At 40.4% G+C, this 24,464-nt stretch overlaps 1 protein-coding gene across 3 annotated transcripts in view; it reads left to right on the forward strand.

Moving 5' to 3' along the window:
• The window catches only part of ANO10 (anoctamin 10), a 96,224-nt gene that overhangs the window by 44,242 nt on the left and 27,518 nt on the right, over positions 1 to 24,464 (forward strand). For all 3 annotated transcript variants that reach the window (XM_060248845.1, XM_060248846.1, XM_060248847.1), the window contains exon 12: positions 10,766 to 10,882. In XM_060248845.1, coding sequence (XP_060104828.1) covers positions 10,766 to 10,882 — 117 coding nt within the window. The remainder of the gene's footprint in view (positions 1 to 10,765; positions 10,883 to 24,464) is intronic.

The raw sequence follows: 24,464 nt of genomic DNA on the forward strand, positions 1-24,464 counted from the left end.
TTCACTCTGATGGAAACAGGCCCAAGACACCATAAGTTTTTGGAATGCCGTGTTGTTTATTAGGGAATTTGCAGTGGTTGTTGTTAAGAGTTTTGAAGGTGATTGCTCTGTGTTAGCATTTGACCTGCCCTGAACCTGCTTGCAGGGAGGGCAGGATAGAAATAAAATAAAAGTTTTACATTGTTTTAAAATAATGTAAAACCACTCACATTGCCTTCTGTATCCTGATCTATATTAGATTTATTAAGTTCAGTGCTCTTGGGTAGTGAAGCCAATCTAATCTTTATTATTGTTTCACATGTTTTCATTTTTAAAGAGTATGATGCTAAGCCCTAGCCAAGATTAAAGCCCTACATTAAGTTTTACAAATTCCTAAAAAGTATAAATTGAGGAGTTCTTAGAGTCACTATGATTTGAAATATTATTCTTTCTTCAGTTGTTTTCCATTTACGCTTTTAAATTTAGAACAGCAACATATTCATTTTGAAAATTAAGCTTGATGTGTGCTCCTAAGAAACTCCCTTAAAACGTTGAACTGTTTGATAAAAAAAGAAGATCAAAGACTGAGAGTTTTTTTTAATTACAGCTGCTAATTAATCATACATAGTTTGTAGATAATTTACGGAATCAATATTTTTCCTACCTTTGTTTAGAATTCTTTATTTCTTAAAAATAAGCCCCAGACTATAAATGTAGTACAAACTGTAAGCTAACTAATTAGATTCATTTAAAATAATGGTTTTAATACTTCTTTACATTAGAGGTGTGCATTTGGCTATATCTGAGCCAGAAAAATAAGCAAATTCAGCTGAATATACATTTGAGTATATGTATAATGCTCTCATGGATTGCTGCTGTGATGTGGCGAGAGGGCTTGCGTGGTTCAATGAGGCTGTGGGCTATGCCATGCAGGGCTACCCAAGATGGAAAGGCCACAGCTGAGAACCCGGACAAAATGTGATCCACTGGAGAAGGAAACGGCAAACCACTCTAGTATCCTTGCCAAGAAAACCCCATGGACAGTAACAAAAGGCTAAAAGATATGGTGCTGGAAGATGAGCCCCTCAGGTCAGAAGGTGCCCAATATGCTCCTGGGGAAGAAGAGTGGAGGGCAAGTCCAAGTAACCACAGAAAGAGTGAAGCGCTGGGCCAAAGCCAAAAGGATGTTCAGTTGTGAATGTGTCTGATGGTGAAAGAACAGTCCAGTGCTGCAAAGAACAATATTGCATCGGAACGTGGAATGTAAGATCTATGAATCATGGTAAGCTGGATGTAGTCAAACAAGAGATGGCAAGACTGAACATTGACATCTTGGGAATCAGTGAACTAAAATGGACAGGAATGCGTGAATTTAACTTAGAGGATCACTACATCTATTATTGTGGGCAAGAGACCTGTAGAAGAAATGGTGTGGCCTTTATAGTTAACAAGAGAGTGAGGAAGGCAGTAATGGGATACAATCTCAGAAATGATAGAATGATCTCAGTCTGTATCCAAGGCAAACCATTCAATATCACAGTAATTCAAGTCTATGCCCCAATCACTGATGCAGAAGAGGCTGAAGTGGACCAGTTCTATGAAGATCTACAACACCTTCTAGAATTAACACCAAAAAAGATGTCCTTCTCATCATAGGGGACTGGAATGCCAAAGTAGGAAGTGATAAGGTAACCAGAACAACTGACAAGTTTGGCCTTGGAGAACAAAATGAAGCTGGACAAAAGCTAATAGAGTTTTGTCAAGAGAACAAACTGGTCATAGAGAACATCCTCTTCCAACAACCTAAAAGGTGACTGTACACATAGACATCACTTGATGGGCAACACAGAAATCAGATTGGTTATATACTCTGCAGTCAAAGATGGAGAAGCTCCTTACAGTCAGCAAAAACAAGACCTGAAGCTTACTGCAGCTCAGATCATGAGCTACTTATTGCAAAATTCAAGCTTAAACTGGAGAAGCCATTAGGCCATTCAGGTTTGACCTTGATTACATCCCTTATGAATATACAGTGGAGGTGAAGAATAGGTTTAAGGAACTAGAGTTGATAGAGTGCCTGAAGAACTATGGACGGATGTTCATGACATTGTACAGGAGGCAGCAATCAGCACCATCCCAAAGAAAAAGAAATACAAGAAAGCAAAGTGGCTGTCTGAAGAGGCTTTACAAATAGCTGAGGAAAGAAGGAAAGCAGAAGGCAAAGGTGAAAATGAAAAATTCACCCAACTGAATGCAGATTTTCAGAGAAAAGCAAGGAAAGATAAGGAAGCCTTCCTGAAGGAACAATGCAAAGCAATAGAGGAAAATAATAGAATGGGAAGGACAAGAGATCTCTTCAAGAAAATTGGAAAAATCAAGGGAACGTTTCGTGCAAAGTTGGCCATGATAAAGGACAAAAACGGTAGGGACCTAACAGAAGCAGAAGAGATCAGGAAGAGGTGGCAAGAATACACAGAAGAATTATACAAGAAGGATCTCAATGTTTTTGATAACCATGACAGTGAAATCGCTGACCTTGAGCCAGACATCGTGGAGTGTGAAGTCAAATGGGCCTTAGAAAGCATTACTAACAACAAAGCGAGCGGAGATGACAGTATACCAGTTGAGCTATTCAAAGTCCTAAAAGATGATGCTGTTAAAGTGATGCATACATTATGTCAACAAATTTGGAAAACGCAACAGTGGCCACAGGATTGGAAAAGATCAGTTTATATTCTAATCCCAAAGAAGGGTAATGCCAAGGAATGTTCAAACTATCGCACCATTGAACTCATTTCACACGTCAGCAAGGTCATGTTAAAGATCCTACAAGCTAGGCTTCAGCAGTATGTAGATCAGGAACTACCAGAAGTTCAAACTGGGTTTCAGAAAGGTCGAGGAACTAGAGATCAAATTGCCAACATTCGCTGGATTATGGAGAAAGCACGGGAGTATCAGAAAAACGTCTATTTCTGTTTCATTGACTACACTAAAGCCTTTGATTGTGTGGATCACAACAAACTGTGGCAAGTCCTTAAAGAGATGGGAGTACCAGACCACCTCACATGTCTCCTGAGAAACCTGTATAAGGGGTCAAGAAGCAACGATCAGAACGGGATATGGTACAACTGATTGGTTTAGAACAGGAAAAGGAGTTTGACAAGGATGTATATTGTTACCTTGCTTATTTAATTTATATGCAGAATACATCATGCGGAATGCTAGCTCGGATAAAGCAGAAGCAGGAATTAAGATTGCCGGGGAAAACATCAACAACTTCAGATATGCAGATAAAACCACTCTAATGGTAGAAAGTGAGGAGGACCTAAAGAACCTCTTTTTGAGGGTGAAAGAGGAGAACACAAAAGTAGGCTTGAAACTCAACATCAAAAAAACTAAGATCATGGCATCTGACCCCATCGCTCCTTGGCAAATAGAAGGGGAAGACATGGAAGTAGTGACAGACTTCACATTTCTGGGATTCAAGAACACTGCAGATCGTGACTGTAGCCATGAAATTAAAAGACGTTTGCTCTTTGGGAGGACAGCTATGGCGAACCTGGGCAGTATAATAAAAAGTAGAGACATCACCCTGCCAATGAAAGTCCGTATAGTCAAAGCGATGGTATTCCCAGTAGTAATGTATGGCTGTGAGAGCTGGTCCATAAGGAAGGCCAAGCGCAGAAGAATAGATGCTTTTGAGCTGTGGTGCTGGAGAAGAATCTTGAGAGTCCCTTGGACTGCAAGAAGATCAAACCAGTCAGTCCTAAGGGAAATCAACCCAGACTGTTCCCTGGAAGGTCAGATGCTGAAGCTCAAATACTTTGGCTACCAAATGAGAAGGGAGCACTCCCTGGAGAAGATCCTGATGCTGGGAAAGACAGAAGGCAAAAGAAGAATGGGACGGCAAAAGATGAGATGGCTGGACAGCGTTACTGATGTAACAAACACAAGTTTGCACTATAGCTGCTGGTACCTCTCCTTTAAAAAAGCCTAAGTTTCCAAAAGATTGGACATCGGGTTCCAATTGTTTGGGATCCCAAATAAGTTGCCTCCATTGTTTTCAAAGGAGGGGAAAATGGCATTTAAAAGGATTGCAATCCCTTTTAAACACCTTCTGCAAGGTGAACATTCACTTCAAAGGCTTTTAAAGGGTTCACAGTCCTTCTCAAAGCCATGAGTTCACCCAGAAGGTGTTTAAAGGGACTGTGATTTCTTTAAGCACCCTTTAATTTTGACTATCTGGCGGTTCTGAAAAATCCCGAATAATACCAATGTTAGATTTATTCAGTTCATTTTTTTGAGGGGGGGGGGCGGTATTTTTGGGATTTTGGGGGCTCAGCTATTTCAGATAGCTGAAAAGATCCTCAAATGTTGTTGCTGTTCAGTCGCACAGTCGAGTCCGACTCTTTGCGACCCCATGGACAAAGTCACGCCAGGCCCTCCTGTCTTCCACCATGCTCCGAAGTCTGCTCAAATTTGTGCTTGTTAAATCAATAACACTGTCCAGCCATCTCATCTTTTGCCGTCCCCTTCTTCTTTTGCCTTCTCTCTTTCCTAGCATCAGAATCTTCTCCAGGGAGTGCTCCCTTCTTATTTGGTGGCCAAAGTATTTGAATATAGGTAACTGTATTTTAGGTCCTAGTTGTATTGCAATGTAAAAAAATAAGATATCGTTGGGATAGTCAATTACAGAATATTTTTTATAATTTGTGTCATGTTCTCAGGGTGCAGGCAGGCAGGAGTCCAAAGTCAATCCAAGGTCAAAGTCCAGGAAGTCAAGCAGGAGCCAAGTCACCAATGCAGAAACACAAACCGGAATCAGAAGTCAATGTCCAAAAGCCAAAAGGTCAGGGTGCCAAGGAAATCAAGCCGGTCAGGATCAGGAAGGAGCGTGGACGAAAGCCAGAGAATAGACTTGTTGCTTCCACAAGGTTACCAGGTCCTGGGTGGGAGCTATATGGGAGTCTCAATCAGCCTGCTCCCTGGGTGGCAGTGACTCTGCTAGAACTCAGGGCTGGGAGATCTGAAGCATCGGCGTGCCTCATGTCTTCGCTCTGAAAGTTCTTTCTGGAGCCTGCTTCGAATTCTTGAGATGGGAGGAGGAGAGCTTGGAGGAGATTGATCGTCAACAGCTGACACTGATGCCTGGAGAGTGATTTATGTGCCAGCTGCTGTTTGTTCAGCTGAAGAACTGGCTGGCAACTCTTCCAGGTCTGTTAACCCTTCCAGCTCCTCCTTGTCAGGGCTCATGACAATTTGTTGTTGTTTGCTCTTCCTAGGCAATTTTTCTCCGTTCTGATTTAAAAGACTTGGAGGTTGCTCATGGGTTAAACCAGGAAAGGATGTACAACTTCCTAGCTGCCTGGTTGTAATTTGAGTCTGTGGCTCTAAAAAGTGGGAGTGGGAAGCTACAGCAGTCCAGCTGCTGCTTACCAATAATGCAGTGATTTATAATGTTCAGATTGCTTATTGTACATTATCTCAGTAATCCTTAAATGACTCAGGTAGGCTAGTTATTGTCTCCATGTTGCCAGTAGTCAACTGAAGCTATGAGGCTCGTTCCCTCATGGCTAGTTTGAATTTAGGACTTCATTCACAATTTTAGCTCAACACTACACTACCTGATGAAGGAGTTTCATAAATAAGAATCAGTTCCACATTTTCTAGGCTCTGAGCATCTTCTAAAGAAGGCAGATCTGTCGTATATAGGATCCAGTATATAATAGTGGCAATCAGTTAAGAGGTACTTTGTAATGCATGATATCAATTACAGCATTGAGTTGAACTGAGTGAGCATTTTTCTGTGTCTGCTTTTCATGTCAGATTTATTTCAGAGCATGTTCAAAGCTTTACTCTTCATCGGGCACTACATTAGCTAATTTGACTTTTGGCAACCTATATCCTAATTCCTATTAAACACCATCCATAAATTAATATAAGGCTTGTGCCAGAACATTTAAGGGTTACGGGATGGAGATATATTATTGGGTGCATTACTTTTGCAGCATTAGATTGCTGTGTTGCAAAATCTACAATAAGAAATTCTGTGGTATATACTTACTGCTCCTTTTTTTGTACATATTTTAACATAACTATGCGTTGATATAAATGCAAAAAAACCCCATTTTCGAAAGGTTTTAGGTATCTCTGAGTGGCTGTGTAATTAACTCTAGCGTTATTTTTTAAAACTTGCAGTTTCATGTTTAACTTTCTGGTGCTTTTTCTGATTTATAACCAAATTTCAAATGTTCATAGCAGGTTATTGATGTTTTATTTATTTATTTAACAAAATTTATACCCCATTTTCCACTAAGGTGGCTAACAAATTAAAACATATTAATAAAATCACATCATAAAAACATTAAAATCATCAAAGCCACACATCATTAAACTAAAAACGGAGCTAAATACACATACAAAACCATAAAAAATAATTAAAACATTAGGCAGAAAGAAGGGGTCACTGAAGAAATGCTATATAAAACAAAGACTTCACCCACTGCTGAAAGATGGCAACAGAAGGGACAGATGAGTCTTCCTGGGAGAGAGTTCCAAATATTTGGTGCCACAACCAAGAGGAGTGTGTTCCAGATTGTTTAGTGTAACTCAGAAGTCGACACCAGCACCTTGAATGGTGCCTGAAAACAGATTGAGCCAAATCGATTGGCCAAGACTAGAATTTTATATGGTCCCTGTGACGTACTCCAGTCAACATTCTGGCTACTTTGCACCAATCAAAGTTTCTAACAGCCTGTAGGCTTTTAAAAAATGAAAACTGAGATTTTCAGGATGCTCACATGTGGCCTGTACCAAATTACAGAATATCTATAAGCCCTGAATATAGCTAGTCCTGCTGTTTTTTGACTGAATCACTATACAGGTCATCGTAGGTTTGAATCCAAAAATTGTGTGCTGAGTTTGTTCAAGAAGAATAGATTTCTCTATACAGCTAAAACTTCTTATGCCTCCCCTAAAGCCACTAATGAGGGTCAGAAGGCATTATGGAATGTTATATCAAACAGTGCATGAGTATGCATCAGGAGGAGGGACTGGCAGAAATTGATTCCTGCCCTACGGATTCCTGTACAGGATCTATGCCATAGTTGAGCTGCAGTAGTCCAGGTTACCTACCAAAAATGATGGTAATGCTGCTATTTACAGTGCTTTAAAATGCTTAGCTTCTCTTGTTTTTCGAACTTGAAATAGTAAATACCACAATAGAACTATCTACTAACTAAATCATGTAAATAGCCCTATCACAGTTCTGAAGGTTTGAGAATGGCCTTTCACTTTTTATTCTGCTTTCCCCAAACAAAATTGGTAACCTGGATTAGAACACAAATTAGTCCCATCTGGTTTTAAAATTAAAACAGTAAGAGCTGGGAGTCTGCTGCATATGACAAGAACATTTCCTGTGGTTTGGTTATTATTTGACTAAGCTGCACTGTAGCAACCTTCATTTTAATAGTGTATATCAGTGTTGTGTCGTATTCTAAGCGCTTGGAGAACAGCAGCATTATTTTAAACTGCAAGAATTAAAGATATGCTGCTTTTCAAGAGCACGTTCTACATGATGATTACAGGGTGTATGTCTTGGTATGAAGAAAACAGGATGGAATTAACACAACTCCCTTATGTCAACAGTAAAATACCCTCCTATTTTGCCATCTGCCAAGTGGGTAAGGAGCAAAATGTCAATGTCTCTTTCACCCTTGATAATTGCAGTGCTATCAAACTCTTTGTGGACTTCTGCCAAGTGCTTTGAGAGCTAGTGGTACTGTCCTGTTCTGCAAAAAAATATAGCCACGAGCAGCAGCAGCTGTGTTTTTGCATCAATGTGTCCCTCAGCCTTGTCTCTCCTTTAAAAAAAACCACAAAGCAAATTAGAGATGAATTCTTAGAATTTTGAACAGCTAATTCAATTTCTACAGTATATGATTGCAGGAATGCCTTATTTCATTTAATCTTAGCCACCATTGAAATCTGTTATATTTATTAAATTATTTATTAAATTCAGTTTGTTGGCCATCCTTCCCTAAAAATAGGACTCAGGGTGCCCTACATCATAAAATATGTACAATAAATAATATATGTGAAACAAGTTCATTTTGTCAAGAATAAAATAGTCTGCCAAAATCTTGGGAAATAATGCAATATCTGATGAAGGGTGACTCTTGAAAGCTTATTCCTTGGAAGTTTTGTTCTTCAAGGTGCTGCTGGAGTCATACTTTGTTGTTCTACTGTAGACCAACACTGCTGCCCAACTGAAATTATCTTTAGGGGAAAAATATTAAAAACTACGTGTTAAGAAGTTGGTGAATGAAGAAGTAACGACATACTCCAAGTCTCAAAACAATATTTACAGAATCTCCTTTGTGATTTTAATTAGGCACTTATTGGAGGATATAAGAGTCCATCCTCTTGATATAAGCATGTAAGCATACTTTCAGTATTTCTCTGTTCTGCACGAAACATCACAGTATTCTTGGGAACAGACAAAATGGTGCCTAAATGCTGTTATCTAGTAATTCAACAGTTATTTTACAGCAATATTGAGTTGTTTTCCAACTGGAAGCAGAGAATTAGAATTGAGTTACTTGTTTGGACTTGTGTAAGCTTCATTACTAAATCTGGGTCAGCCCAAAGTTCCTGAAAGTACCAGAAAGGACTTTAAATATTTGGATTTTTAAATAAATTGAAGATGACATTTGTGAATCCTTCTTTCAGTGCATACTTGCAGGTCGCTAAACTGGTGAGTTATTGAAGATAAAACTTATTTTAAATATCTGGTAATACTTTGTCCAAAAATTTATATTGTATTTAGGACAGAGAAATCTCTGATACTGATTGAATGAATGAATTTAATGCCATGGAATGGCTAGTTCTCAAGAGATAGTACAGTTTTGAAAACTAGTTTCTGTGAAGAAAGGAAAGGTTGTCAGTTTGGATGGGACTAAACCCTGACACATGGGGAAAGTGAATATCAGGAAGAGATCCAAGGACATAGGGAAGCTGGGAAACAGTAGACCAAAAACAAAGAGGCTTGAGGAAGATCTAAAGAAGGCAAAGTACTGAAAAAAAGGAACCTGAATGAAGAGCAGGAAGACAGTGGTACTTGAGGTAGAGGACAAAATTGTCAAGAAGATGATAATCAGAAAAGGGCTTTGCATATCAAATAAGGCCAACCTTGCTGCTTTTAAAGAAGGAGAAAGGTTGACAGCCAAATCGGCTAAAGAAAGAAGGAAAGAAAAGATAGTGGTTTAATAAGCAGGAACTGGAGTAAGCAAAGTATAATGGAAATAAGAAGATTAATAACAGAAATTACTGGGGGGAGTAACATTGGGACAAAACCTTATGCACTGTTTATAATCTCAGACTGATTCCACAGTCACTGTTGCTCCACCCCCAAGCCTCTGCTTTTATCTGATCAATCTACTGATTCCCCACCAGTTGCTGCATGGCTACAGCTTCCTCCAATTTCCCTCATGTCTATTAAATAGCTAAAAACCAAGATCAAGTAGATGCAAGGGAAATAGGAGGGAGCCGTGGGCCAAAATGTGGCCACACAGCAACAGGTGGGGAATTGATCCCTTGATTTAACAAAAGCAGAAGCCCAGGGGCAGAACAAGAGCAACTGCAGAATCAGTCAAAAGCTATATAACTGTTGACAGAAAAAAGTGGGTAAGTTTGAAATGTTTGGGGACCTGAGGGCTATAGACAAGGGAGTCAAAGAGGTATCATTAGATTAGGGCAGTAGCAGGGGAATTCTGCTGGGTGGGACTTATTGCAAATTGTGATTTGACAACCTAAAATCAAAGGCAGAAAGAAATATTAAAGGACTGAATTTCATACGCTAATTTGAGCTAACCATCTAATTCCTTGGCTCCAAGCCTCTGGTATAATGCAAATGACAATACAAACCATAATTTGCATATATATGCACCATGTCTTCTGTAGTTGTCCTTTCTAGCTTTTAATACATGCTTGAAAATGTGTTTCTTTAGGCTTGTTTCCTATCTAATAACTGGTTGTATTACCTTCTAACAGAGGGACAACATTATGTGCTATTGTAATTACTTTTGATTCAGCACCTGAAACCTAAAAGTAGAGTTTGACATCACATATTGCTCGATAATCCTATTTATACCTCATAGCTGCTCTGGAAACTGTAGTTTTAAAGGGAGCACAGAGTAAGCCTTTTCTTCTTGCAGGGTTTTCCTGATGAAAATTGGCACCCCATGTGTTTTTGCCCCCTACTGGAAAAATCTACAAGTATACCTAAGATTTTACCAGTGGTGATCAAAGAAGCTTGAAGTTGAAGATTTTCATTAGAAAAATACCTAAATAAAAGATTAAATAGTCCCTTCCCCTCTTGTGCCAGTGTTCACCTTTGCAACTCCAGCAGATGCACTGTGTGAAATAAAAAGGATAACAATATACATAATGTGTATTTGCACACTGAATTTAATGAGGGAAAGGATAACAAAAGGCTTTTGTAATGATTTATTTTATACATACTGGCATCTGAGGAAACTGCCATGGCAGACAGTATGGTTTGATAGCAGAGAGAGTTCTGTGGATTTTTCACTTCTTATTGGTGCTTTATACTTCATGACTAAAGAGAACAGTACAGAAAGATGGCTCGTCACTCATACTGATTAATAATACTCATTTTATACTTACTGTTATAAACTGTAGCTAAAAGGTAAAAAGTGATAACTACTGTACACAAATGTATGTGAGATACATAAATCCTAACTAAATATCATTTATTCTTTTTCAGCATTTAATCCTGGCAATAAAGTTTCTTATGGCATTTGCAATCCCCGATAAACCGCAAGATATTCGGATAAAACTGGGAAGGCTAGAATTTGAATCCCTGGAGGCACTCAAGCAGCAGGTAAGGTTTGCTGCTACCTCATTGTAATCATCCTGAGTATCACTTGGAATCTTCTAGACTAGTGGTTCCCAAAGTGGGTGGTAATACCCTCTAGGGGGTGATGCAATTACCCGGGGGGGGGCACTGGATGTGGGCCCCTTTGATGCATTGTTCATTTACTTACAATTGACCAGGCTAGAGTCTAGATGCAGACAAATGGCACTCTTAAGTGTCTCTTTCTATATGCTAAAATCTAGTGGAAGCTCTCAGAAATTTTAGAGAAAATGCCATCAGAGCCCTAGTCAGGCCATTATACTAAGTTTTGAGAAGCTGTCATCATGAAGCATGTTTTTATCTCTTTGTCATTTGTCACAATTTTGCTGCAAGTCCTAACATAGTAAGTAGTATTGTGTGCGGTATTTATTTTCCTGTGTTCTCAGTTAGCTTTTTAGCTATATAAGTGTTATTTGCCACAGCTCACCAAATATTAATTTTTCTAAGATAAAAGTGTAATACTGTGTGTCTGGCCTGTTGGAGTTGAGGGAGACGCTATTTTGTCCTTGAGTGGGAGCCATAGGAAAGTCTTGAGGGAAAAGAGGGGGTTCTGAGGAGAAAAAAAGAAGACAGAAGCCATCTAGTTCCAAGATTAGAGAACAGAGTGACCTGGGGAGGAGCCTCAAGAGAGCTGCAGTCTCTGGAGATCTGCAGCAACACAAAAAGCCTGATTAGCAACAGCACCACCACCACAGAGAACTGTGAAATCACTGAAAATGTAGAATATACATTGTGCAGCATGCTAAGGACAACAGAATTTGTGTTACAGCTGGATGACTCAACTTTGCCAGGCAATGAATCTTTGCCTCTTGCTTATGTAGGCTTTATAAAAGATGAAAGCTTGACTCAAGAGTTATTTGCAAGGCAACTAAGAACAGATACTAAAGGCCAATAAATATTTTATTTTGTTCATCAGTTCTTCAAAGACAAGGAAATACAAGCAAGTATGTTAGTAATTGATGGAGCACCATCAATGACTGGTTGCTACCATGGGTGTGTTGTTTATTTTAAAAAAAACAATGCCAAATGTCTTTACCATTCACTGTGTCATTCATCACCAACATCTGGTTGCAAAAAGCTCAGTAATCGCCTGCACAAGACATTACACACTGTCATTGCTTCAGTAAAGCCCATGCTCTCATTGATCGACTATTCTGGGAGCTGTGTTGAGAATGATGATGAAAAATTTGAGAATTGGTTGCTTAATACTGAAGCTTGTTGACTATCAAAATGCAACTGCATGAGATGCTTTTATGATCATATTTGACACTGCCGTGGAGGCCCAGAAATTTGGGAATCACCATTCTAGGTCTAAGTTTAAGAATTATTTATTTGTCTGGCTCCACACATCTAGACGAGGCAGATGGTAATGCCACAAGAGGTGTGCCTCAGGTCACACCTTCCTGTTCAGTTCTTCATTGACTGCAGCACTGTCATCACAAAGAATTATCTCGGATTATTGGGTTAGGTTTTTCATTGCTTCTGCTGTTGTTATTGTTTCTTCAAGCAGCTGGGATGGATTAGTAATGACACTTGAAGGCTGGTGACCAGACAATATGAAAATTGTCACTGCTGCCTTATTTGTCAAAGTTACATTTCCTTAGATACTTTCCAAGTATCTAATCTTTTAAAGAAACTTGTAAAATATTATTGCTATTCAGTTTTAAATTATTTAAATGATGGCTCTACCCATCTATTCTGCTTGTAGGCTTTTCCAAATGCCATTTATATCAACCAGCAGAAATCTTTGATTATTAATATTTTCTCTCCTCTTGAACTTAAAGTGGGCTCAGAATGAGGGAGGGGCACGGATGAGTTTACAACCCAAAATTTGGCATGAACATGGTCCAGTTTGTAGCTCCTGAACTTGTGTTTGGGGAAAGCACCTTCCCCAAAACATTCACCACTTTTGTCTGGTTCAGCTGTTTGGGCCATTTAAACCTAACAACTGAGCAGTATGAGTTCATAGCTCATTTGATAGGCTGAAATGACTGTGAGCTCTGTTTTGCTTGAATGGCTGCCAGCCAATTAAATTTTAACCGTGGGGCAGGGCTGCCTATCAGCTGTTAGGTTAAATGGCTGTGAGCCATTAAATCCATCGATTTTGCTCTCCCCCTCATATTGAAGTGGGAGAAATGAGCTGGATGAGTTAAATGACTATCAGCCATGTTTTGAGCAGCACCATGAAATGTATTTTAATTGCTATTTTATTTTTTTAAATTATAATCATAACTTGTTTTCAAATTGACTGTTAGCTGCCCTTAGCCTGCTTGCAGAGAAGGTGGGATAGAAAACTAAAGTAATAAATAAATAAATAATAGAACTCATCCTTGGTGATCCATACTGGCCAGTTCAGGATTTTTTTTTGTCCAATTCAGTTCAGGTTCAGAATCATGCCAAACCTGATCCAAAATTTTTAGGTTTGTGTCCATCCCTACTCAGAATGTCAAGTGAGAAATATTTCTAGTGCTTCAGTGAGGTTATTGTTTAATTATTTGGCATTAGTTTTTTTCTTTTAAGATTTGATCAGTGTCACCTCAGCTTTCTTTTCTTGTGGCACTCTTTTCCCTCAGCTGAAAATGCACTTCTAAACCAATAGGTTTTTGGTGTGGGTTCAAATAGCCAAAGGCATAAAAATTACTTGGGCAGTAAAAATGTAAAAACATTTATTACATTTCAGTAATAATCAAATTCTGTCAAACTTTCACACCTCTTTAATCTCATCTCCTCAACACAAACATTGCTTTGGTCACCAAAAATGTGACAAATCCAAAAAGGTTTGTAGGGCTTCGGGAATATATTTGTGTTATAGAGAAAAGAGTATTCTGGAACTGTAGAGCCTCTGCTGAGACAGTTTCTTTTAGGTGCTCTTGTTGCTGATGTTGCTTAAATTAGGTTTTTTTCTCATTAATGTATATCAGGTAAATATGGGCAAAAAAAGTCATTTTTAAAATGTTTTAAAGATGGGCTGCTTCTAATAACAACAACAATAATATAGTTTTATTAGATGTTGTGCCTTAAATGTGAGTGCCATGTCAAAAGTTCCATTTGAGATAGCAATGCTCTAGTTCTTGGGGTTTTTTTCTACTTGGGTTAAGAATGTTTTTTACAATAACTGCCTCACAAAACTCTTATAAAGGTTGAATATAATGCTCTGCAGCTGAATTTTGCTTTTCACAGATGCATTTATTTGAAAGAAACTGTGGCTAGACAGTGGCTTTGTATAATATTATAAAGCAAGATTGTAAACCTAGGAGAACTATTGCTTTTCTCGGGATTTATATGTATTTTTAAGACAGGAAAAACTAGGTCATCCATTGAAACCTTAACTATGTTACTATAGCCACCTTTGGCTTAGAGTATAAAACATCTGCCAGCTGCTGTCTACTTAATCCTCTAGTCTATATCTACTTGGTGTCATCTAGAATTTTTTTCTCAAATCACTGAAGTTTATTACAATAATATTTTCTAAGCTTCTCAGACTTGGCTTTGAAATTCTTGTGTCTTTTCAGTGTAAACTATGAGTCAAGTTGCACCTTTAAGACCAACCAAGTTTTATTCAGAACGTAAGCTTTCATGTGCTCTCTAAGCACACTTCATCAGATGAGGGGATCAGGTATAATGAAGGTTTGATGAAGAGTGCTTAGAGAGCACACGAAAGCTTATGTTCTGAATAAAACTTTGTTGGTCTTAAAGGTGCAACTTGACTCCTGCTTTGTTCAGCCGTTTCAGACCAACACAGCTGCCCACTTGGATCTATTTTCAGTGTAAACTGTTTCTGAAGCTAATATCCATGTACACAGTAAATTGGCCTAACTCAGTAATGGCTCCCTTTTCTCCAGGGAAAAGCCATATTATTACAATAATTGCAGGTAATCTTTGTTATTTTATTTATCTCTGTAACATATCCCTTAATTGATTCCATACTATTTATTTGTCCATTTGAACTTTCTTCTTAGGAGTGTGCAAGAAAAAAAATTGGGTATATTAGACCTGAATAATACTGGAATTCCTGAATATTCCCAAATACCAATATTGGTAGTGTATTTATATTCTGGAAATATTTGGGAATTCCCAATAATAAATGGGTCCATTATAGTTAATGGCAAGTCTCCTAGGGTATATTCAGTGGTCTGAGGGGAAGGGGGTTTGAGGAAGAGGCACCAATTTTGCAGTATAGCTACTGGAGCATCTCCCCGAAAGAACCCCCAAATTTCAGAAAGATTGGATGAGGCGGTCCAATTCTGTGGGCCCCCAAAGAAGCATATAACAAACTCAGTATATTGTCCCAAAAAATCTCTGCAGGAGAGAGTGAAGTGTGGGGAAGGGGTATTTTGCAAAAGGTCCAGCAGCAGAACCATTCTAATGTGCCCAGCAGAACCAGTGCCATTGAGGGATTACCAAAACCCTACTAACACTAAGGTAAAATATGAGAATATTGGAAATTCAAACTGAAGAGGGGGCTACTTATAGACTACTTACATCACTGTTTTGAAGACAAACCTTGCCTCTTTCAATGTTCTCCTAGTTAGGGAAAAACTAAGCCCTCTGCTGAAATTGATTTAAAAGTGTTAAAAGTTAAACAGTTCCTGAAACCCTTACTACTAGAAGCCTATTTAGCAGCACCCAAGTTGAAACCAGAAGCGCACGTGCAGAACAGTGAGACAACCCCCCCCCCCAAAAAAAAAACTCGAGGCCCTCTTAGACTAAGCCCCCCAATCACCACCAGTCCCTCCCAAATAACAAATCAGAAAACTCCTCAAAATTAACTGCAAGCCAGAAGCAAAAAACCCAAAAACCTACAAACCACAGACCAGAACTCTACAACCACCTAATCTATTTTATTGTATAGTATTGTTTTAAGTCTTATATTTTGATGTTGTTTTATTGGTTGTTAGCCACCCTGAGCCTGTTAAGGAGAGGGTGGGTATAAATAAAAATAAATAACCAAAAAGAATTAGGAAGAGGCCTGAGAATCCCTTGGGCTCAGGCAGGAGGCCTCACCCACATAACCCACCCCAAAAGCCCAGAGGTGTTACTTAAAACAGTAAAATGAAAGAACTTTTAAAACTAATTTTAACTACAAAGTGCAAAAAGCTCCACAAACTAGAACCAGGAAGAGGCTTGCAAGACCCTGGGGCCCAGGCAGCAGGCCTCACCCCCCCCCCCCAAAAATATCAAACAATAAAATTAGAAAACTTTTTTAAAACTGTTGTTATGATAAGTCAAACCAATAGCTATCTTCAGTCTTGTCCAGGCAGGCAATCAGGTGGAACCTGATCTGAAGTCTACAGGCTCTCAGGCAGCAGGACAGGAGAGTCAGGCTCAGAGCAGCAGCTTGAAGCATGAGCCAGGCACACAATCTCCAACCAAACCTCAGCAGCAATGGAGTTTACCTCAGCCGGACCCAAGCTTTTATGCTCTCTGCCCATATATAGAAGATTTTTAAAAAAGAACACTCTTCTCTGGCAAAAAAAACCATTGTAAAGCTAAGTATACTTTAAAATAAGTATTGTGAGCTGGTTAAAATAAAACCTAGGTCCTCCAAGATAACTATGTAGAACCATGTTTTGCCTGCAATAAACTGAGTAAAGATTTATGCATTTGCTAGCATCTGTCAGGCTGGGATAAATTACTAGTAAATATATTTCTTTACAAAACTGAGAGCTGGTCTCTGAAATTAAACGTAAAAGAGATTAGCTGTATTTTAACAGTGCATGCTTTAGTATAGATTAGTTCCCAGATTCAGTTTCTGAATCTTCAGTTAAAGGTTTCACTTGACAGAATTGTGTGTGTGTGTGTGATCTGTCCATGAGGTCCTTTGTTTTAGCTCCATGTAAAACTCTTTCCTAAATGAAAAAATGTACAAAGGAAAAATGAAAGATAAAGCTTCCAATGAAGTTAACTTCAATAGCCTAGATAATATTTTGTTATCCTGAACTTTTGTTACCTGTGATTAATGACAGGAAATGTGAGATGACACCAACTTCATGGGGTGCGATGGTAAATTTAGATCTAAAATGAGAAATAACTGAAAATTAACATCATATGCAAAAATCTTTTAATTAAAATGTGTGAGTGTTGTGTAATTGATTGTTAACAGAATTAGAAGAACACTCTAGAATGTTGAGCTTTCCCCCCTTCCTTCTCAGATTATGTGGCTTTTTCCATCTCATGGAATTCAGATGGATGCAGAATGATGCAACTAACAATCTTTGCTGCAGTGCCTTTTTGTCAGTCTTAATACTGGGCTCGTCTCTTAGTGAAAACGTTTAAGAAGAATCCTTTCTTGGATTCTCTTACACTAAAGTAGACATACCATGCTTCTGTAAGGGAATCTGAAGCATGACTAGAGAATAAACCATTGTCACCAAAATAAACTAGATGATGCTCTCAAGTGGATCCAGTAAGGCTATATAGTTTTGTACTGAAATGTCTGCACTGGGAGTTAAGGAGAGTGTTGATTATGGTTTTCCAAGTACGGATAGATGAAAGGTGGCTTGTTGTAATTTTATTGTTCTTTGCATACAAACCCCCCCCCCAATAAATTTTCAAAAGTTCTTATATTTGTTGTGATTCTTTTTTCTATGAAAAACATCACAAATCAAAGAACATTCCCTTTATTCCTTAATCATCAAAAGCAGCTAGGAGGGATTTGGAGTAGAGATCATACAGTCACAGAAAAGGGTTAACATTCCCTTCTTTCCCACTGTTCCTCTGTTCCAAATTCTCCCTTTCTGAAAAAGCTTTTATTTTTTAAATGTGCCAAGACTCTAATATATGTGAGATTTTAATACATTTAGCTGGTAAAGCTATAAGAAGATACCTAACAGAATCTGTCTAGCCGACTATTACCTAACCTGAATGGGACTGACTCACTAGGGTGCCAGAGAAATTTCCTAGCCCTGCTGACAGTCCTAAAATTAAACTTGGACACACTGTATACAAAGCATATTTCTCCCCTGAAAGTTGTCAGGATTTAGCTCTACAGGAGGACTTGAATAAGCAGGGCTGGTGCTAGGGGTTCTGCTGCTGAGAAAATAAATTGACATCATAAAGCAGGCGGGGGGAGCCAACGCATCCAGCGTGCCTTGCAAGGATGTGGGACGCTAGCCCTGACCTTGCTCAGGCTTCCTGCAAGGCAGGAAGGTTTTTTTTGGGGGGGGGGGGGGAGCCGACACTTGCGTCCAGCGTGCCTTGCAAGGCGTGCGGGACGCAAGGCCCGGCCCTGATCAGGAAGCCTGATCTGGGCCAGGAGGAGCCGATGCTCGTGTCCAGTGTGCCTTGCAAGGCGTGCGGAATGCATGCCCTGGGCCCAGCTCATGGGGGTCATCCAGCGGTGCCCCCCAGGTGGGGTGGCACCCTAGGAAGCCTACCCCGCCTACTCCCATGCACCGGCTCTATCAATAAGGAACTAGCCTTCACAGAGTAGGACTATGCTTTGAGTGCTATTCCCTTGGTTTATAAGTAGCCATACTGGGTGGTATTGCATCAGTTGTCAGTTTATAGTCATGTGTTAGTTCAGTTGAGACACTTCATGACTTCAGCCTTTATGTAACTCAATGTATTCACTGTTGTGATCACACTGCGCCACTCTACACTTTCAAAATAATGGTAACCTGGTGCTGTTCACTCATTTGTGCTGTAACTGTTTGTTTCCACAGTTTAGATAACACAGTTTTTGCTCACATACAGGTATTTTAGAAAATCTTTTTATTCACAGGAAGCTCATCTGACTATAAATAGCTACTACTCAAGCAGCCCTAACTGCTGGTTTAAAGTACCAAAGTCAATTATATATGGAAGTGCAGTTATGAGTAATATAAAAATAATCTAATTTGCTAAAATACCTGTTTGCGAGAAAGCATAATGTTAACTAAAGCGTGATACGCTTAGCTTCTTGGAAACAGAAGCAGTTCAAAGGTACTCAAATTGAAAGGGTTTCCTTTATGATAATATTTAAAATTCTTCCATAAGCAACCGTTATCAACTGAGTTTATCTATTTCTGTCATGTTTTCCTCTCTTTTGGATAGTATTTTGCTTAAAGAAGGCATGGGAAATGGTGAATTAATAGCATTCCCGTACAAGATTCAATAATGAGAACAAAGCTCCTGAGACAGAGATTGTTTTGCTCTCATTATCAAATAAAGTTGGGGCCTCCTTGAACCTCAGTGCTAGAGTGCCTCATTTTACTGCAGCCATCCAGAAGCTCAAATTGTGTTTTGTTGGAAGTTACTTATCACTTCACTTGTACAGATTGTACACTGCAAGTATGTAAGGAAGGCTAAATTCAGTTTGCGCTTGTAAATGTACAAGATGGCTATGGATGACTGTCAGAAACATTTGTTAGATCAAGATGAGTAGCCTTTTAGTCTGTCTGTAGCAGAAGAAAAAAGCAAGAGTCCAGTCGCCCATAAAGACAAAGAAAACCCTATCATTTCTTTAGTGAAACATTTGTTGTTAGTCTGTACTGTATCTGTGCAATTGATACAGTAATGTAAAAATGAGCCAGGTAGGGTTCCAATATTACATTTTTTAACTACAGTCTGAATATTGCAGGTAGAAGTTGTGTACGTGTGGGCATTTGACAATCATAGGCAATATACTACTTTACTCAGTGCAGGGTACATAATATACCTTCCAGAATGACCATAGAACACATATTGCAAGTCTGCCAGGATTGCACAGGGCCTCTGCAGAATGAGTGTCCTTGAATCCCACTGACTCTCACAACTATTTATTTTCCAGATGCTTAACAAAATGTATGACTTTTAAGGAAGTACTGTTCCTCTAATAGCTACTTCTAAAATCATTTGTGATCATATGGAATAAAAAAAAACAAAAAATGACACATTCAGAGAGAGAATTAAGTTAATCTATCACAGTTTTCCACCCTCAGTCTTGTGGATTATTTATCTGAGAAATGTTAGTCAAATGATTCTTCTAGATGATGGATTGCAAAGCATTTCTATATGAGTGCTGAATCAGCATGTGTAATGCTGGAGGAATGTCTCTTATGTAAATAGAATTCAACTGCATTTATTAACATTTTCTATACTGCTAGTAGGGTTATTTTGGGCCAAACTAGATATACTGCTGGGAGCTCTGTGATAAGATTTTTCAAGCATTCTTTTGTTGGCAGGGTAATTAACATAGCAATGGTGCGCAATCACATTATAGAGAAAATAAAGGTTTATTTAAGAATGAATATACTTGATGGGAAAGAGGAGAGACAGTGATAGGTTCTAGCTACATTTCTAGCTGACAGAGTGGATAAGATTGAGTGTGGCACTTCTGAGAAAGGGGAAATTGCCCTGAGAGTTGCAGTCTGGAGACAGACAAGGAATGACCACTTAACTGGAGAGAAGGTGCTGACTTCTCTTATTCTTTGCATGCCAGACACTGCCTTTTCCAACATCTTTAAGGTAAATTACAGCCCCAGAGTGGGGACAGGTGAGTTTGATTTAATCCTTCAAGTACCCCATATGAAACACGTACAGCCTGGACCTGTTGCTAGCCCTATAAGTGAAAAAGTCAGGTAAATATTAGGAAAAGCTGTATGCAGGGGAGTGGAAGAATTAAATCCTCCTTTCCCTGCACTACAGCCTTGTTTGGAAAATGCTGGGAAGACCCCATCACAGTTCTTTCCATGTGGCTTGACGCTCAGCATACTGTATTCTCTCAAATGCATAGTATTTATAGACTTATTGGGATGCAAGATCATTCTTGGCAGTATAAACAACATCTTGAATTGACTTCCAGATCTTCTATGCAGTTTTCATTCCTTTGTCTGAAAAGACAAACTTTGAAGGCTTGGAAGTGATGAAGGGGGGGCTAACATTACCAGCTCCTTTATTATCCATACCTAGTCTCATGGTTTTAAATGGCACAGCAACCCAAACAATATTGTATCTTCAATAATATCACAGTCCACTGTTTTGGTAACTTCCTTGTGACCATTCTTTTGAGCATTCTGTATAAGTAACAAAATATATGCACCTGATTGATTGATTTATCTTGCAATAGGAGTGTTGGGAAGGTAGTTATGTCCAGCAGGGGCTCATTTGTATATTAGGCCACACCCCTTGACACTACAAATGCAGCAACTAGTGCTTGGTCAAAAGAAGAGCGAAATGCCTCTCAGAAAATACTTGTATGACAAGTTCAACAGGCGCAGCAGTATTTCCCAGCTCATCTGTATAGAGATGACTCTTCCTGTTGAATCTCTGCCTGTCAAGGTTGCTAATGTTTAGGAGCCCCCTTAGAACAGGCAGTAGCTCTTTGCAAGGGGAAGTATAACAAGCTCCTTTCAGTCAGTTGAGGGTCATTTATGTGCCTTTCCTACCCAGTATTATGTCCAAGTTGACTGTGGGAGCAATTAAACCTTGAGCTGGTTTGAAATGGGAGAGATTTGGGGGTAGGGATTGGGGAACCTGTGAATTCTAATATCCTGTCGGGCAGCAAAAGCAGTGCCTTTTGTTCCTCTGCTCTGTCTGTTAGGCCCAAAACACTCTCATTTCTTGTTGCAATGTTTGCAAAGTCCGGAGGCAGCCCCAGAGTAGGCAGTGCATTTTTCAGGGCAGGTGGTGGAGAGGGCAATGCCTGTGAACAGGTAGACGACTGCCATCTATCTGAAGGAGGCCAGCCCAGCCAGGTTGAAGTAGTTCACCAAGCACTGCATCTTCTCAAGGCCTGGGCCTTCTTGGCCAGCAGGCAGGTGGCGATCTTGAAGACCTTGTGAACCGACAGGCTATGGGTGTAGGACAGTGGCCCCCAACATTTTTGGCACCAGGGACCAGTTTTGTGGAAGACAATTTTTCCACAGACCTGATGGGGGTGCTAGGGTTTTTGCTGCCCCAGGCTGCCCCCACACCATGGGGGTGTCCCTGCTCTCCCATGGGGGTGTTTAAATGAGGAGTAAGCAAAAGTCTCTGCCTCACTCCATGGCCCAGTTGCTAACAGGCCACGGACTGGGATTGGTCCACGGCCCGGGGGCTGGGGACCTCTGGTGTAGGGGATGACCGAGCACAGGCCGTCCAGGATGCCATTGAGGTTGTGCATCTGCTGCTGATGCATTTGCTGTTGGTGCTGAGGCACAGCAAGTGCTGCTCCTTGAGCTTCTTGGCCCCCAGTGGGCTGCTGGCTTCAGCTTGGTGCTGGCAGCCCCTTTGCCAATCCGGGCACCCTCGAAGGCATTGTCCTTATTGCCGTTCTGCTCACTGCTGCTTTCGGCCAACTTGGCAAGCAGTGTGATGCGGAACTCCAGGCCACCACCTGTCCCGGGGGGGGGGGGGTAAGCTGTCCACAGTGCCTCCCCACTGCCACCCCCCTCAGGCCATGCCATAGGCAGTGAAGGCTGTCTGGGTGTAGCTCTGTGCCAGGGCCCGGTGGGAGTCGCCACCCAAGGACTTCAGCTTGGCCATGCTACCTGGCTCCAGCAGGGCCACCACCGTGCCTGCAAAGAGGTGCTGCTGCTGCACACCAAGGGCCACTGTGCTCATTGAGGGCACCACCAGATGAAACTCTGGCACAGCGCCAGCTTCAACTTGCTGCCAAGTCTTCCTCCCCGCCTTGCTTGCTTGCCTTACTCTCAAATCCTAGAAATCCACCTGAATCAAAAATATGCCTGAAAAACACCTTATCTGTATTTTCTGGGTATATTTCAACATCCCAAACATACCCTGGTTTTCTCAGGAAAACAAACAAACAAAAATTCCCCCAAAACTCCCAGATATATTCAGGAATTACTGGTAGATCTGAAAACAGACGAGAGGCAGAAGCAGATTGCTCCCACGTCTCAGCTGTTTGTCGGCTTTAAAGTTTAAAGGGGCTGCAGAGGACAGGCCAAGGATTAGGATTGGCTGTGTCAGGGGGAGGAGACTTTTCCTGTTGGCTTGGCTTAATTTAAACCAGGCTGCAGGAGCCAGGATTTGCATGGCTCAGGGAGTAATCTCCCCAACGCACGCAGATTCTGCATATGGCTCCTTCTGCAACATATTTTAAACCAGCGTACAGGAGAAGCCATCCCAGCCAGGATCTGCATGCCTCAGGGAGTGATCTCCACATGGCAACAGATCCAGGAGCTGGCTTCTCCTGCATGACACTTCAAACCATGCTATAGGCGAAGCCGTATTGGTATCATGAGTCAGCCACAGCTCAGTGATAATGAGGACTCCTCAGGAGAAGATGACTTCTCAGGAGAAGTGGAGCCCTGTGTAGCCAGCCTTGAGTTAACAGAAGCTGACCAGCAGGGGAATGAGCTGCAGGCTTGTCAAGATTCACAGTCAACAGCTGGTGACAACCTCCAGCCCTGATTTAGCAAGTGAACTTCAGCTGGCCATTCCCAGACCACCAGTATCACCTAGAGCACCGCAGATAAAGGTTTAGAACAGAACTACAGACAAGATGGCAAAGTACATGCCTCCTGGCCTGACATCTGTTGATTATTGATAATGCAGATGAGTAGTTGCAGGATTGCTTCTGAGTAACTGGTTGATCCTTAGGCATGGGCTCTGAAACCAGCCAAAAAAGGCTGTTAGGTATGGATGCAATGCATAGAATATAAGAACATAAGAGAAGCCATGTTGCATCAGGCCAGTGGCCCATCCAGTCCACGAATTCTGCCTTGTCTGATTTCTGGACCCTGAAGCCGGTGCACCCAGACAGTATCTGTGTACCTCAGGGAGCAATCTCCCCACAGGAGATATCCAGGAACTGGCTTCTCCTGCAGTCTGATTTGAACTACACTGCAGAAGGAGTCAAACTCAGGATCTGCATGCCTCAGGGAGATCCCTGGAGCACAGGCCACCCTGGAGCTGGCTTCTCCTGGAGTCCGGTTTAAACTAGGCTGCAGGAGAAGCCAAGGCTTTTAAAAAGAAAAAAAATGTTATTTTTCTTCTCAGATCTGTTGGACCTGAAAAAAAATTTTCAAGATATTTTGGAAATACTGATTTTTTTCCTGGGTCCAGTAGACCCAAATCTAAAAATACCAAATTAAAAAAAGATTGCACACCCCTGGCACTTTAACCACTACGCTCTTAAGGTGTTTTTAAGACGGATCCCATCCACCAAGCTGTCATGAGCACAGAATATATTTACTGATGTAGAGTTCTGGGTGCAATACCAATTTTTGCGTCTGAGGTCTAATCTTAAGTAAGATTTACATATAGACCGTGGTTGTTTGTCACAGTAAGTGTACTGTGATAAATTATCCAATGTCTTAAAACATGATCCAGTTGTCACCAATGTACGTGCCTTCTGCCAGAAGGCAATGCAAGAAGGGAAGGGATTCTGAATCCTGGACTTTCTTCTCAATAAGATGGCCTGTGCAGATCTGTACAGCAAGTATTGTGCTTGAGGGTCTGTGGCTTGGAGGACCTTTAAAAAAGAAGCCTATTTTATATGCTATTTTATGTGCTTCCACTATAAACAGAAGAAGTAATCCAAGGACCAGTTTTAAAACCACTCCTTCTAATCAAACAATTCATTTAAATTGATTTAATTAGGACACAAACAGATAAAAGAATTCAGGTTATTCTGAACTGTGTT

Source organism: Heteronotia binoei, chromosome 10, assembly GCF_032191835.1.
Source record: "Heteronotia binoei isolate CCM8104 ecotype False Entrance Well chromosome 10, APGP_CSIRO_Hbin_v1, whole genome shotgun sequence".
Lineage (NCBI taxonomy): Eukaryota > Metazoa > Chordata > Lepidosauria > Squamata > Gekkonidae > Heteronotia > Heteronotia binoei.